Source organism: Rhinolophus ferrumequinum, chromosome 14 (assembly GCF_004115265.2).
Source record: "Rhinolophus ferrumequinum isolate MPI-CBG mRhiFer1 chromosome 14, mRhiFer1_v1.p, whole genome shotgun sequence".
NCBI lineage: Eukaryota > Metazoa > Chordata > Mammalia > Chiroptera > Rhinolophidae > Rhinolophus > Rhinolophus ferrumequinum.
Window position 1 is genome coordinate 41,799,914 of NC_046297.1, and position 14,022 is coordinate 41,813,935.

At 36.4% G+C, this 14,022-nt stretch overlaps 1 protein-coding gene across 1 annotated transcript in view; it reads right to left on the reverse strand.

The window, feature by feature from the left end:
* RGS22 (regulator of G protein signaling 22) overlaps positions 1 to 14,022 on the reverse strand; it is a 221,852-nt gene that overhangs the window by 150,243 nt on the left and 57,587 nt on the right. Inside the window, exon 6 of the mRNA XM_033125712.1 lies at positions 12,709 to 12,930. Coding sequence (XP_032981603.1) covers positions 12,709 to 12,930 — 222 coding nt within the window. The remainder of the gene's footprint in view (positions 1 to 12,708; positions 12,931 to 14,022) is intronic.

Below are 14,022 nucleotides of genomic sequence, written 5' to 3' on the forward strand. Positions count from 1 at the left end.
CTAGAATGGCACAGTTTTTATCAAGGATGAAATGAACCGTTATTGACACATCATAATCACCCCAAATCCAGTTACCTTAGGGTTCACTCTCGGTGTTATACGTTGTATGGGTTGGACAAAACATAATGACGTATCTCTATCATTTTAACAGTACACAAAGTATTTTCACTGCCCTAAAAAAAAAAAAATCCTCTGTGCTCTGCCTGTTCACCTCCCACCCCCTGCACCCCTGGAAACCACTGATCTTTTTATTGTATCCATAGTTTTGACTTTACTAGAATGTCAAATAGTTGGAATCATACAGTGTATAGCTTTTTTGAGATTGGCTTCTTTTACTTAGTAATATATCTTTAAAGTTCCTCCATGTCTTTTTATTGCTTGAAAGCTCATTTATTCTTACGACTCAGTAATATTCCATTGTTTGGACATAGGCAGTTTATGTAACTGTTCACCTAATGAAGGGCATCCTAGTTGCTTCCAAGTTTTGGCAATCATGAATAAAGCTGCTGCAAACATCAATGTGTAGGTTTTTGTGTAGACATAAATTTTCAATTCCTTTGGGTAAATATGGGGAGCATGATTGATGGATCATATGGTAAAAGTATATTTAGTTTTATGAGCAACCATCAAACTGTCTTCCAAAGTGACTGTATCATTTTGCATTCCTACCAGCAATGTGAGTTCCTGTTGCTCCACATCTTCACTCACATTTGGTGTTTTCACTATTCTGGATTTTGGTCGTTCTAATAGGCGTGTAGGAGTTTCTCAATGTTGTTTTAATTTGCATTTCCTTGATGACATATGATGTACATCATCTTTTATATGCTTATTGGCCATCTCTCTATCTTTTTTGGTGGGTGTTTGTTAAGGTCTTTGGCCCATTTTTTAAACAGGGTTGTTTGTTTCTTACAGTTGAGGTTTGTTTTTATAATTTTTAAAACTTTTCAGTTACAGTTGACATACAATATTATATTAGTTTCAGGTGTACAACTGTAAACAGAGTGATTAGACATTTATAAAACTTATGAAGTTATCACCCTGATAAATCTAGTACCCAACTGACACATACATAGTTAAAACAATATTATTGACTACATTCCTTATGACTTTATATACTTTATGTACATGAGGATATATACTTTATATCCTCATGACTACTTTGTAACTGCCAATTTGTACTTCTTAATTCCTTTCACTTTTTTTGTATTTTAAAAGATTTTTATTAAAATATACCTAATATACAATATTATATTAGTCTCAGGTGTACATCATAGTTATTCAACAGTACCCACCTAGCACTATACAGAGTTATTACCACATTATGGATTATATTTCCTCTGCTAAAGAAATGATCACCAAGATAAGTCTGGCATAGTGTTTAGACATTTATATAATTTAGGAAGTAATCCCCTGACTAGTACCACCTGGCACTACATATAGTTATTATATTATTGATTATATTCCCTATACCTTATATCCCATGACGATTTTGTAATTACCAATTTGTATTTCTTAATGCCTTCTTAATACCTTTTTCACCTTTCCCAACCCCCCTCCCATCTATCACCCTGCTAGATCTAGTAACCTAGTACCCATCTGACACCATACAGTTATTACAATCTATATTATTGACTATTATTTATTCTATACCCTACATCCCCATGACTACTGCATAACCACAAATTTGTACTTTTTTTTTTTTTTACAGTGGTGAAAGAGCATTTTATTACAAGCATAAACACACTCCAAAGAGATAGGAGTGGGCCTGAGTAAGAGTGGCTTAAAAGGTGCACAAATTTGTACTTCTTAATCCCTTCCCCTTTTCACCCATCCCCACCCCTCCTCCCATTTGGCAACCATCAAAATGTTCTCTGAATCTATGACTTTATTTTTGTTGTGTTTGTTTGTTTATTTTGTTCTTTATATTCCACATATAAGTGAAACCATAAGACATTTGTCTTTTGCTGTCTGACTTATTACACTCAGCACAGTCCCTCTAGGTCCATCTATGTTGTCACAGATGGCAAGAGTTCCTTTTTATGGCTGAGTAATATTCCATTGTATATATGTACCACCTCTTTTTTAGCCATTCATCCATTCAAGGACACACACCCAGGTTGCCTTCATATCTTGGCTTAAGTAAATAATACTGCAATAAACATATGGATGAGCATGTCCCCACAAAGCAGCATTTTGGGTTTGTTCAAATAAATACCCAGAAGTGGGATTACTAGATCCTTCTTTATCTCTTGTTATAGTCTTTGTTTTGAAGTCTATTTTGTCTGGTATAAGTATTGCTACTCTAGCTGTTTGTTTCCATTTTCATGAAATATCTTTTTCCATCCCTTTACTTTCGGTCTGTGTGTGTCATTCTTTTTTTTTTTTTAATTAAAGTTTATTGGAGTGACAATTGTTAGCAAAGTTACATAGGTTTCAGGTGTACAGTTCTATAATACATCACCTATATATCACATTGTGTGCTCACCACCCAGAGTCAGTTCTCCTTCCATCACCATATATTTGATCCCCTTTACCTTCATCTACCATCTACCTCATCTACCATCCCCCTCCTTTACCCTCTGGTAACCACTAAACTATTGTCTGTGTCTATGAGTTTTGTTTCTTCATTTATTTTTCTTGTTCTTTTGTTCTTTTCAGTTTCATATACAACATATCAGTGAAATCACATGGTTCTCTACTTTTTCTGTCTGGTTGGATCTTGAGATTATAATGTGTGTGTCTTTCGATCTGTAGTGCACCTCTTATAGGCAGCATATGTAAGGGTCTTGTTTTCTTTTCCATTCAGCCGTCCTATCCTTTGATTGGAGAATTTAATCCATTTCCATTTAAAGTAATTGTTGGTAGGTATGTAGTTTTTGCCATTTTATTATTCATATTTTTTCATTTTTTTTCATCTTAAAAAAGTCACTCTAAGATTCCTTGTAATACTGGCTTGGTGGCGATGAACTCCCTTAGATTTTTCTTGTCTGAGAAGCTCTTTATCTGTCCTTCGATTCTAAATGATAGCTTTGCTGGGTAGAATAATCTTGGTTGTAGTTCCTTGCTTTTCATCACTTTGAATATGTCTTGACAATCTCTTCTAGCCTGCAAAGTTTCTGTTGAGAAATCAGGTGATAGTCTTATGGGGGCTCCCTTGTAGGTAACTAACTGCTTTTCTCTTGCTGCTTTTAAGATTCTTTCTTTGTCTTTAACCTTTGGCATTTTAATAATGATGTGTCTTAGTTTTGGCCTCTTTGGGTTCATCTTGTTTGGGATTCTCTGCTCTTTCTGGGCTTGTATATCTATTTCCTTCACCAGATTAGGGAAGTTTTCTGTCATTATTTCTTCAAATAGGTTTTCAATTCCTTGCTTTCTCTCTTTTCCTTCTTGTACCCTTATAATGTAAATATTGGTGCACTTGATGTTGTTCCAGAGGCCCGTTAAACTCTCCTCAATGTTTTGGATTCTTTTTTCTTTTTCTGTTCTGATTGGGTATTTTCTGATACCTTATCTTCTACATCGCTGGTTTGATTCTCTGCTTCATCTAATCTACTATTGATTCCCTATATTCTTCATTTCTGTTATTGTATTCTTTATTTCTGACTGGTTCTTAATTATGTTTTCTATCTCCATTTTTATGTTTCCTATCTCTTTGTTAAAGTTCTCCCTGAGGTGATTGATCATCCTTATAACCAGCATTTGGAACTCTGCTTCTGGTAGATTGTTTGTCTCCATTTTGTTTAGTTCTTTTTCTGGAACTTTGTTCTGTTCTTTTTATTTTGAACATGTTTCTTTGTCTCCCCATTTTGGCTGCCTCCCTGTGTTTGTTTCTATGCATTGGGAGGGCTGCTTTGTCTTCTGGTCTTAGTAGAATGGCCTTATGTAGTGAGTATGCTATGGGGCTCAGTGGCACAGTCTTCCTGGACACTTGAGCCATGCACTCCAGATGTGTCCCTTGTGTGGGTTGTGTGTGCTGTCCTCTTGTACTTGAGTCTTGGTTGCTATCTGCACATCAATAGGAGGGACTGACCCTCAGGCTCATTGGTTGTGAGGACTGGCCATTACTACAGTGGAGGAGTTGTGGTGCAGGGGCTGACCCAACAGAGCAGGATTTGCCTCAGCATGGCTCTGGTGCCTGCCCAATCCACCCCTTGTGTGCATTGTTCTTGGTGGCAGCTGGGTGATGCTCCAGCTATTCAAAGCAGACCACTGGAGGCACCAGCTGAGGACCACCTTGGAGGGGATCCCCTGCAGGTCAAGTCCAGACAAAGCCTGCACCTCACCCAGGGCCGCCTGGCAGGATCCACAAAGAAATCCGCAGATGGCTGCTGTTCATGCCATGCTTGGAAGTGCCTCAAAAGGCCACACTGTGAACCAAGGCTGGCCTGTCACTAGTCCTGAGCTTAGGGCTGCTCAGCCATAGGTACAGGACATGCTTAAGCCAGATGCTGCTTGTCTGGCTCTACAAAACGCTTTGGGAGATGGTAGAAAAGTCTGAAGCATGAGCTAAGTCAGGCAGTTTATATGAAAAAGCCAGTGGAAGTGGCTTTGGTGTGCCCAAAAGTTGAGCAGGGTAGGGTGGGGTTTCAAATTGCCAGGGTGTGGCCAACCCACTGCAGAGACTCAGATAAGGCAGCCACCTGTGTCTGAACACTGGGGAGAAGGAGCACTAAACAAAGTAACAATGGCCTCAGCCAGTTTCTCCGTCCAGGAGAAAGCTGCCCCTCAGCCCTCGTCCCAAGCTAGACAACTCAGGTCCCCTCCATGTGAACTTGCTGCCTTTCCAGCTGCTGCCCTAGCAATGGAACTCACAGTAAGTCTGCACACAGTCCCTTTAAGAGAAATGGCTGGGACTCCAGTTGTCCTCTGTCTCACTCAGTCACAATCTTCACTGGTTTTCACAACCGGGAATTATGGGGACTTCTCTCCCTGGCACTGGAACCCTGGGTTGGGGATGGGCTGGGACCTCTCATTCCTCCAGGGTGAGGCAGACCTCCATAGCTGAGATATCCTTCCTTATTTTTAATGGTCACACATGGGTGTGGGACCAGCCCATTCTGTATCTCTGCCTCTCTTACCAGTCTTGAGGTGGCTTCTTCTGTATATGCTTAGTTGTAGGGCTTCAGTTCAGCAAGATTTCAGGCAATTCTCAATGACTGTTGTTTTGTAATTTAGTTGTAATTTTGATGTGGTTGTGAAAGAAGGTAAGCACAGAGTTTACGTACTGTGCCATCTTGACCAACCGGAACTTGGAAACATTGGTTTAGCAACTCTTGTGCACAAAAGAAATGTCAGACAGTTTTTGGATTTGATTCAGATGATGAAAGTAAGTCTTCTATCTTCTCAGTAGGTATATCTACACCTGCACAGCCCTCTCAGTTCACTCTTTTGGAGGAACTCCTGAGTTCAGAGGTTTGCTTTCCGCTACCAGCTCCCCTGTGCAAGGTCGATGTTCTCAGTGCTTCCCTCCCTTTTGCTTTTTCAACCACCACCCTCCCACACCCCCTCCCAGCTGGCAATCAACAAAATGTCCTCTGTGTCTATGAGTTTGTTTCTGTTTTGTTTGTTTATTTTGTTTTTTAGATTCCACATATAAATGAGATCATATGGCATTTGCCTTTTTCTGACTTAGACTCCACTAAGCACAATACCATGTTGTTACAGATGGCAAGATTTTATTCCATGTTGTTACAGATGGCAAGAGTTTATTCTTTTTTATGGCTGAGTAATATTCCATGTATATATGTACCACTTCTTCTTTATCCATTCATCCATCTCATGGACTCCACATCTTGGCTATTGTAAATAATATTGCAATGAACATATGGATGCACATGTCCCTGTGAAGTAGTGTTTTGTGTTTCTTCAAATAAATACCAAGAAATGGGACCCATTGTGATTACTGGGACTTTCTATGTCTCTTGTTATAGCCTTTGTTTTAAGGTCTATTTTGTCTGGCATAAGTCTACCCCAACTTTTTGTTTGTTTTTACAATTTTCATATCTTTTCCCATCCCTTTACTTTCAGTCTGTGTGTGTCTTTCAATCGGAAGTGAGACTCTTGTAGGCAGCATATGTAAGGGTCCTTTCTTATCCATTCAGCCACCCTATCTTTTGATTGGAGCACTTAATCCATTTATATTTTAAGTAATTGTTCATAAACAGTAGTTATTACCATTTTATTATTCATATTATTGATTTCTTATTCTTCTTTTTCTTCTTCTTCTCCTCCTCCTCCTCCCCATTCTTTTTAAAGAAGTCCCTCTAACATTTTTTTTTTGTTAACATTTCTTATAATACTGGTTTGGTGGTGATGAACTCCTTTAGCTTTTCCTTGTCTGGGAAGCTCTTTATCTGTCCCTCGATTCTAAATGATAGCTTTGCTGTGTAACCTTGGTTGTAGGTCCTTGCTTTTCACTTTAAATATTTCATGCCAATCCCTTCTGGCCTGTAAAGTTTCTGTTGAGAAATCAGCTGACAGTCTTATGGGAGCTCCCTTGTAGATAATTAACTGCTTTTCTCTTGTTGCTTTTAAGAGTGTCTCTTTCTCTTTAACCTTTGGCATTTTAATTATGATGCAGCTTGGTATGGTCCTCTTTGGTTCACCTTGCTTGGGAGTCTCTGCACTTCCTGGGCTTTCATGTCTATTTCCTTCACCAGGTTAGGGAAGTATCCATCATCATTATTTCTTCAAATAGGTTTTCAATTCCTTGCTCTCTTTCTTCCCCTTCTGATGTGAATGTTGGTACACTTGATTTTGCTCCAGAATTCCCTTAAACTAGCCTCACTTTTTAAATCCTTTTTTCTTTATGCTATTCTGATTGGGTATTTTCCATTACCTTGTCTTCCAAATTGCTGGTTTGATTCTCTGCTTTATCTCAGTTATTGTATTTTTCATTTCTGACTAGTTCCTTTTTGTGTTATGTATTTCCATTTTTATTCTCCCCATCTCTTTGTTGAAGTTATCACTGAAATCACTGAGCATCCTTCTAACCTGTGTTTTGAACTCTGTGTATGGTAGGTTGATGTCTCCATTTTGTTTAGTTCTATTTCTGAAGCTTTGTTGTGGGACATGTTCGTTTGGGACATGTTTGTTTGTCTCCCCATTTTGGCTGCTTTCCTGTGTTTATTTCTATGTATTAGATACAGTTGCTATGTCTTCTGGTCTTAGTAGAATGGTCTTATGTAGTAGGTGTCCTGTGGGACCCAGTGGTGCAATCTCCCTAGTCACCTGAGTTGGGTGCTCCAGATGTGTACCTTGTATGAGTTGTGTGTGTCCTCCTATTGTAGTTGAGCCTTGGTTGCTGTTTCCATGTCAGTGGAAGGGATTGACCTTGGGACTGATTGGTTGTGAAGACTGGCTGTGGCTACAGTGAAGGAGCTATTGTACAGGGTCTGACCACACTAAGAAGGATTTGCTTTAGCAGAGCTCTGGTGCCTGCCTAGTCTGCCCTTTGGGTGTGTCATTTGTGGAGGTGGTTGGGTGGTGCTCTGGTGTGGTCTGAAGCTGGCCACTAGATGTCTTGGTTCTGGGGCATCTTGCAAGGGGTTCTCGTGCAGACTAAGGTCAGCCACTGCCTATACCTTTCCTGGGGCAACTTTGTATGAGCTACAAAGTGATCTGAAAATGGTTGTCATTTGTTCTGGGCTTGGAGGTGCCTTGAGAGGCCCAGCCATGAACTGAGGCCAGCTGCTGCTAGTGCCAGGCCTGAGGCTGCTCAGCAAGTGGTATAGGGCACACTGAGGATAGATGCTGCTTGTTTGGGTTTTGTGAACCTTTGAGAGATTTTAGGAAAGTCTGCAACATGAGCCTACACAGGCCATTTATATGGAAAACCTACTGGAGTAGCTTGGGTGGGTCCACAAGTTGGGTGGAGTAGGGGCAGGGAATCACCAGCTTGGGGCAGATGAATGTGTTAGCTAGGTTGATGAAGACTCAGATCTGGCAGCTGCCTGCATCTGCATGCTGAGAGGGGGGAGGACTCAACAAAGACATAATGGATTCTGCCTGCACTTCTGTATGGGAGAAAGCTGCCCCTCTAATCCACATCCTGAAGCTAGACAATTCAGTTCCTCCCCATGTGTCCATGACACCTTTTGAGTTACTGTCCCAGAACTGGAACTTAGAGCCAGTGAGTCCATCAGTGAGTAAGTCCATGTGTAGGCCCTTTAAGAGGTATACTTGGGACCGCAGCAGCCCTCCACCTCACTCAGCCACAATCTCTGCTGGTTTCTACAGCCAGAAGTTGTTGGGATTCTCTTCCCAGCACTGGAACTCTGGGCTGGGGGGTTTGTTGTGTGTCTGGGACCCCTCACTTCTCCAGAGGGAGCTCTGCAGCCAAGATATCTCTCCCAATTTTTAACTGCCACACGCAGTTGTGGGACCAACCCTTTCCATATCTCTGCCCCTCTGATCAGTCTCAAGGTGGCTTCTTCTGTATATCCTTAGTTATAAGACTTCTGTGCAGCTAGACAGCAGGTGAATCTCAATGATGATTGTTCTGTAGTTTAATTGCAATTTTAATGTGATCATTTGAGGAGGTGAGCACGGGGTTTACCTACTCTGCCTTCTTGACTGGAAAATCTTATTGTTGATTTTTAAGAGATTTTTTTTTGCATATTTTGGATAATAGTCCTTTACTAGATGGATCTTTTGCAAATATTTTCTTCAAGTCAGTGGCTTGTCTTCTAATTCTCTTGATATTGTTCTTTGCAGAGCAGAAGTTTTTAATTTTAATGAAGTCCAGCTAATCAATGACTTATTTTATGGATCAAGTCTTTAGTATTGTATGTAAAAATTATCACATGTTTAGTGCTAGGATTTCTTCTAGGATTTCATCTAGGATTTCTTCTATATTATTATCTAGGATTTTTATAGTTTTGTGTTTTATATTTAGGACTATGACCCATTTTCAGTTATTTTTTGTGAAAGGTATAAGGTCTGTGTGTAGGTACACTTTTTTCTCTTTTTTTGCATGTGGATGTCCAGTTGTTCCAGCACCGTTTGCTGAAGTGACTATCTTCACTCCACTGAATTGCCTTTGCTCCTTTGTCAAAGATCAGACTATATTTATGGGTGTCTATTTCTGGGCTCTCTATTCTGTTCCACTGATCTATTTGTGAATTCTTTCACCAATACCACACTGTCTTGATTAGTGTTGCTTCATGTCTTGAAGTTGGGTGGCATCAGCCCTCCAACTCTTTTGCCTCTCCACATAAACTTTAGAATCAGTTAGTCAATATCCATAAAATAACTTAATGAGATTTTGATTGGGATTGCTTTGAATCTATAGATCAAGAAGTGACATATTGACAATATTCAGTGTACTTATCCATGAACATGGAATAGTCTCCATTTATTTAGTTCTTCTTTGATTTCGTTCATCAGTTTTATAGTTTTCCTCATATAGATCTTATAAATATTTCATTAGATTTATACCTAAGTATTGCATTCTGGGGGGTGCTAATGATATTATGTTTATTATTATGGTAAACGGTATTATTACGATAAATGGTATTGTATTTTAAATTTCAAATTTTACTTCTTCATTGTTAGTATATAAAAAAGCAATTGACATTTGTATATTAACCTTGTATACTATAATCTTGCTATAATTGCTTATTAGTTACAGGAAGGTTTTTTTAATCAATTATTTCAGATTTTACATATAGATAATGTCATCTATGAAGAAAGGCAGTTTTTTGTCTTCTTTCCCAATCTGTATACCTTTATTTTTTTTTCTTTCTTATTGCATCAGCAAAGACTACCATTACAATGCTGAAAATGAGTGGTGAGAGGAGATATCCTTGCCTTGTACTTGATCTTAGTGGGAAAACTTGAGTTTCTCATCTTTAAGTATAATGTAGGAAGATTTTAAACTATGAATCCAATGTCTTTAATAGATTTAGGACTATTCACATTATATATATTTTCTTGAGTGAGCATTGGTAATTTGAACCTTTCAAAGAATATGTCCATTTCATTTAAATTGTTGATTTTATGGACATAAACTTATTTGTAAAATTCCTTTATTTTCCTTTGAATGTCTGTAGTATCTGTAGTGATGTACCCTCCTTCATTGTGATATTGATCATTTATATCTTCTCTCATTTTTTTCTTCATCAATCTGGCTAAAAGTTTATCAATTTCATTGATTATTTTTCAAAGAACTAGCCTTTACTTTTATTGATTTTCTTTCTTGTTTTTCTGTTTTCAGTTTTATTAATTGTGTTCTTTATTTATTTATTTACTTTGGGCTTAATTTTCTTTTTCTAGTTTATTGAGGTGAAAGCTGAGATAATTAATTTGAGATAGTTAGTCTTTCCTAATGTAAGCACTTAATGCTATAAATTTATCTCCAAGGACTTATTTAGCTGTGTCCCACAAATTTTGTCATTTGTATATAAATTTTTATTCAATTCAACATAATTTCTCATTTCCCTTGGGACTTACTTATTCTTTGACCTATGGGCTAGTCAGAAGTGTGTTGTTTAATTAAACATCTAGAGATTTTCCAGGTATCTTTCTATTACTGATTTATAGTTTAATTTTGTTATGGTCAGGGAACAAATTTTGCATGGTTTCACATCTTTTAATCTTGTTGAAATTTATTTTATAACCCTGAATATATTCTATTTTTGGTAAATATTCCAAGTATCCTTGAAAAAGAATGTGTGCTTTGCAGTTGTGGGATGAAATGTTCTATAAACATCAATTAGATTGACTTGTTTGCTAGTGTTGTGCAGCTCTTCTATATCTTTACTGATATTCTATTTTTTCTATACATTACCAGGAGAGCATTTTTTAAGTCTCCAACTATAACTGTGGATTTGTCTATTTCTACTTTCAGTGTTATCAGCTTTTGTTTCATTCTGAAGCTCTGTTATTAGGTGCATACTTATTACAAATTGTTATGCTTCCTTGGTGAATTTCTTTATCACTGTGAAATGTCCCTCTTTCTCCATAGTCAGATTTCTTTTTCTGAAGTCTACTTTATCTGATATTAATATAGCCACTCCAGCTTTCTGTCTTTAAATTAGTAATTATATGGTATATCTTTTCCCATTATTTTACTTCTAATCTATTTATATAATATATTTAAGGTGGGTTTCTTATAATCAGAAAATAGTTGAGTCTTTCTTTTTTATCCCATTTGACTCTGATTTTAATTGGGGTGTTTAGGTCATTTAAATTTAACACAATTCTTTATGTATATATAATGTACTACTAATTATTGATGTGGTTTGCTTAAATTCTACTATCTTATTTTCTATTTGTTCTATGCATGCTTTCTTCCTTTTTTTCCTCTCATTTTCTGATTTTGTTTTGAGTATTCCCTTTTATCTTCACTATTATTATATTATTTATACTTCTTTCTAAAACATTTTTTAAATTGTTGCCCTACTGTTTACAATAATTTAATGAATATCTTCAAAATACTTTTAAATATATCAAATAAAGCCACCTAGATCTTTCTTGAGAAACGTATCAAAACACAAAACTCAAGAAGCTCCTTGTATACAAATATGTAGTTATTATGTTGTACACCTGAAACTAATATAATGTTATGTCAATTATACCTCAGTAAAAAAAAAAAAAGAAAAAAGAAAAAAAAAAGCTCCTAAATAGCTCTGGTTTAACAATAAAAAAATAAGTTACAAAGACCTCCATGAACTAAAGTTTCTATTCACTGAAAAAAGTGAATAAACCGATAAATAAAATTGTCACACTTAGTGAAAAACCTTTTTCACTAACAATTTATATAGTGTTATATAGTTCAGAATCTACTTCCTTGTTTCAACTTCAAAATAATGCTGTAACAGTTATTATAATTACTAATTTTAGTTTTGGTATTTACAAAATATATTCATCATCATCATCATTATTATTGCATTTAATTTTATGGAAGTAATTAAGAAACAGAAATATGTTTGAATTCAGTAAAAAAAAGAAGTGAAGAACTATCAGGCTCGAAAAGAGCTATGTCTTAAGTGTTAAACATAAGTTGGCCTAGTTCTAGCACACATTTTAAATTAATGAAAAACAGTATTGTTAAATATTCATTACTATTTTCATTTGATCCACACAACAAACCTAAGTAGTAGGTAGTAAAAGCATCATTTGATAGATGATGACAATGAGGTTCACTGAAATGACTTGTTCAAGAACACAGGGCTAGTAAGTTGAAGAGTCAATATAAGAACCCAGGGTTTTTTTTCTTGCCTCCCCCTCCCCCCACCTCATACTAAGGAGACAAAAATCCAGAAATTAAGAGTAGAATTTAAAGCCACGTTAGTCAGAGCTACCCAATGTAACTTGAAGGTCAGAAATCTCAATCCCCAACTTCTTGATAGGATAAAACCCAAATGAATTAAATTTATGGCATACGCACATTTTCTAGAATGTATCTAAACTATAAAGTAAAGGACACACACATATTTATATTGCCCAAAATTAACCTGATATTTTAAACATTCAAAGTAAATTACGTAAACTTTTGCAAATTGATAATCAAATATTGACAAAACTGGTAGACTAAATTGGCCAGTTAATAAGATTATGTAGCAGCTAACAAATAATATATGTAAGTATCACAAAATTTAATAAATATAGTTAAATTTCAGTAAGGGAAACCCAAGGAACCTCATGTTAATCTCACCTAATGCTTTATCTATCTAGCAAGGTATAAACTGAAGTATACTTTCTTACCATAATATTGTAGTTGACATTAATGGTCTCATCTTCATAGGGGGCATTCTTTCCAACAGGTTTAACATCATTCTTTCTTTTCCTTACAACATCATAGATGGGATTTCGAGGTTGCTGGTTTTGTAGAATTTTTTTCAGTTGCTTTTCCAGAAGTTGTGGAGCATTGTTAACTACTTCAAAAACTCCATAATCCACATTAAATCTAATTGCCTCTGAAAAGGTCTGCAAAATAAATTGTGGAAACATGTCCTTAAATTTTTAAAAACCAGAAACTCTCTGTCTCCAGAAGACTTGATACTTACACATATGCATATATACACATACAAAGTTTTGTGTTTTTAATCACTACCTCTTTTTCCTTTAGGAGCTTTGAAATCCATTGACTATAGGTAAGGGAACCCACTGAATCCTTCCTTCCCAATTTACTTACACATTGAAATAAGTGTCAGGGTATATTACAGCAGAAATTCCCTTTGCATAACCGTCTACCTCTGTGTTTCTTTGGAACTGGAAAGAAATACACACCTGGTCTCTATGAAACAATGTTATTCTCTTAAAAGGGGGTGGATTACTAGGGAAGAATGAGTAAAAGAAGAAGAAATAACACTCCTGTTATTTTTTCATCCCCAGGAGACATGAAAGCTAAAGTCTCCCTTGTCCAAAAGGAGAAAACTAAGTACAATGTGTTCTTCATTTATGGCTATTTCAACACCATTCCTCTCACTGTGACAAAAAGAAAAAAAAAAGAAAAAGAAAAACGAAAGAAAGAAAGAAAGAAAGAAAGAAAGAAAGAAAGAAAGAAAGAAAGAAAGAAAGAAAGAAAGAAAGAAAGAAAGAAAGAAAATAACATTTCTGAGCTTTTCTCAGTAATTACTAAATGCTGCCAACTTTTATTTAAAGTCAGACAGTTAATATACAAATCAGGAGTCTTGAGTTTGCCAGTTTGCCAATAAGTAGCACTGTGACTTTGGGTAAATCATTGAACATGTTTGGGTCCTCTATTTCCATAACAAGTAAACGGTGAATTAGCTGCGTCTTTTCCCATTTTGCCCTCCAAATCTAAAATTAGGTCACATATTCAGAACATTCATTTATTTTAGGATACCTTCAGTGAAATGCCTATTCATGTAGATTAATTTATATATTTTTAACCAGGTGATAAAAGACATTAAGCCCTTCCCCTTGGATCAGTCACTGTCCTAAGGACAGCATCAGTTCTTTCAAGTTTTACTAAGAAATTGCTAGATACAAGGTGTGATCAAACAACATAGTGACTATATAAATTTAAAAAAATTATTATAGTAAAAGACACAT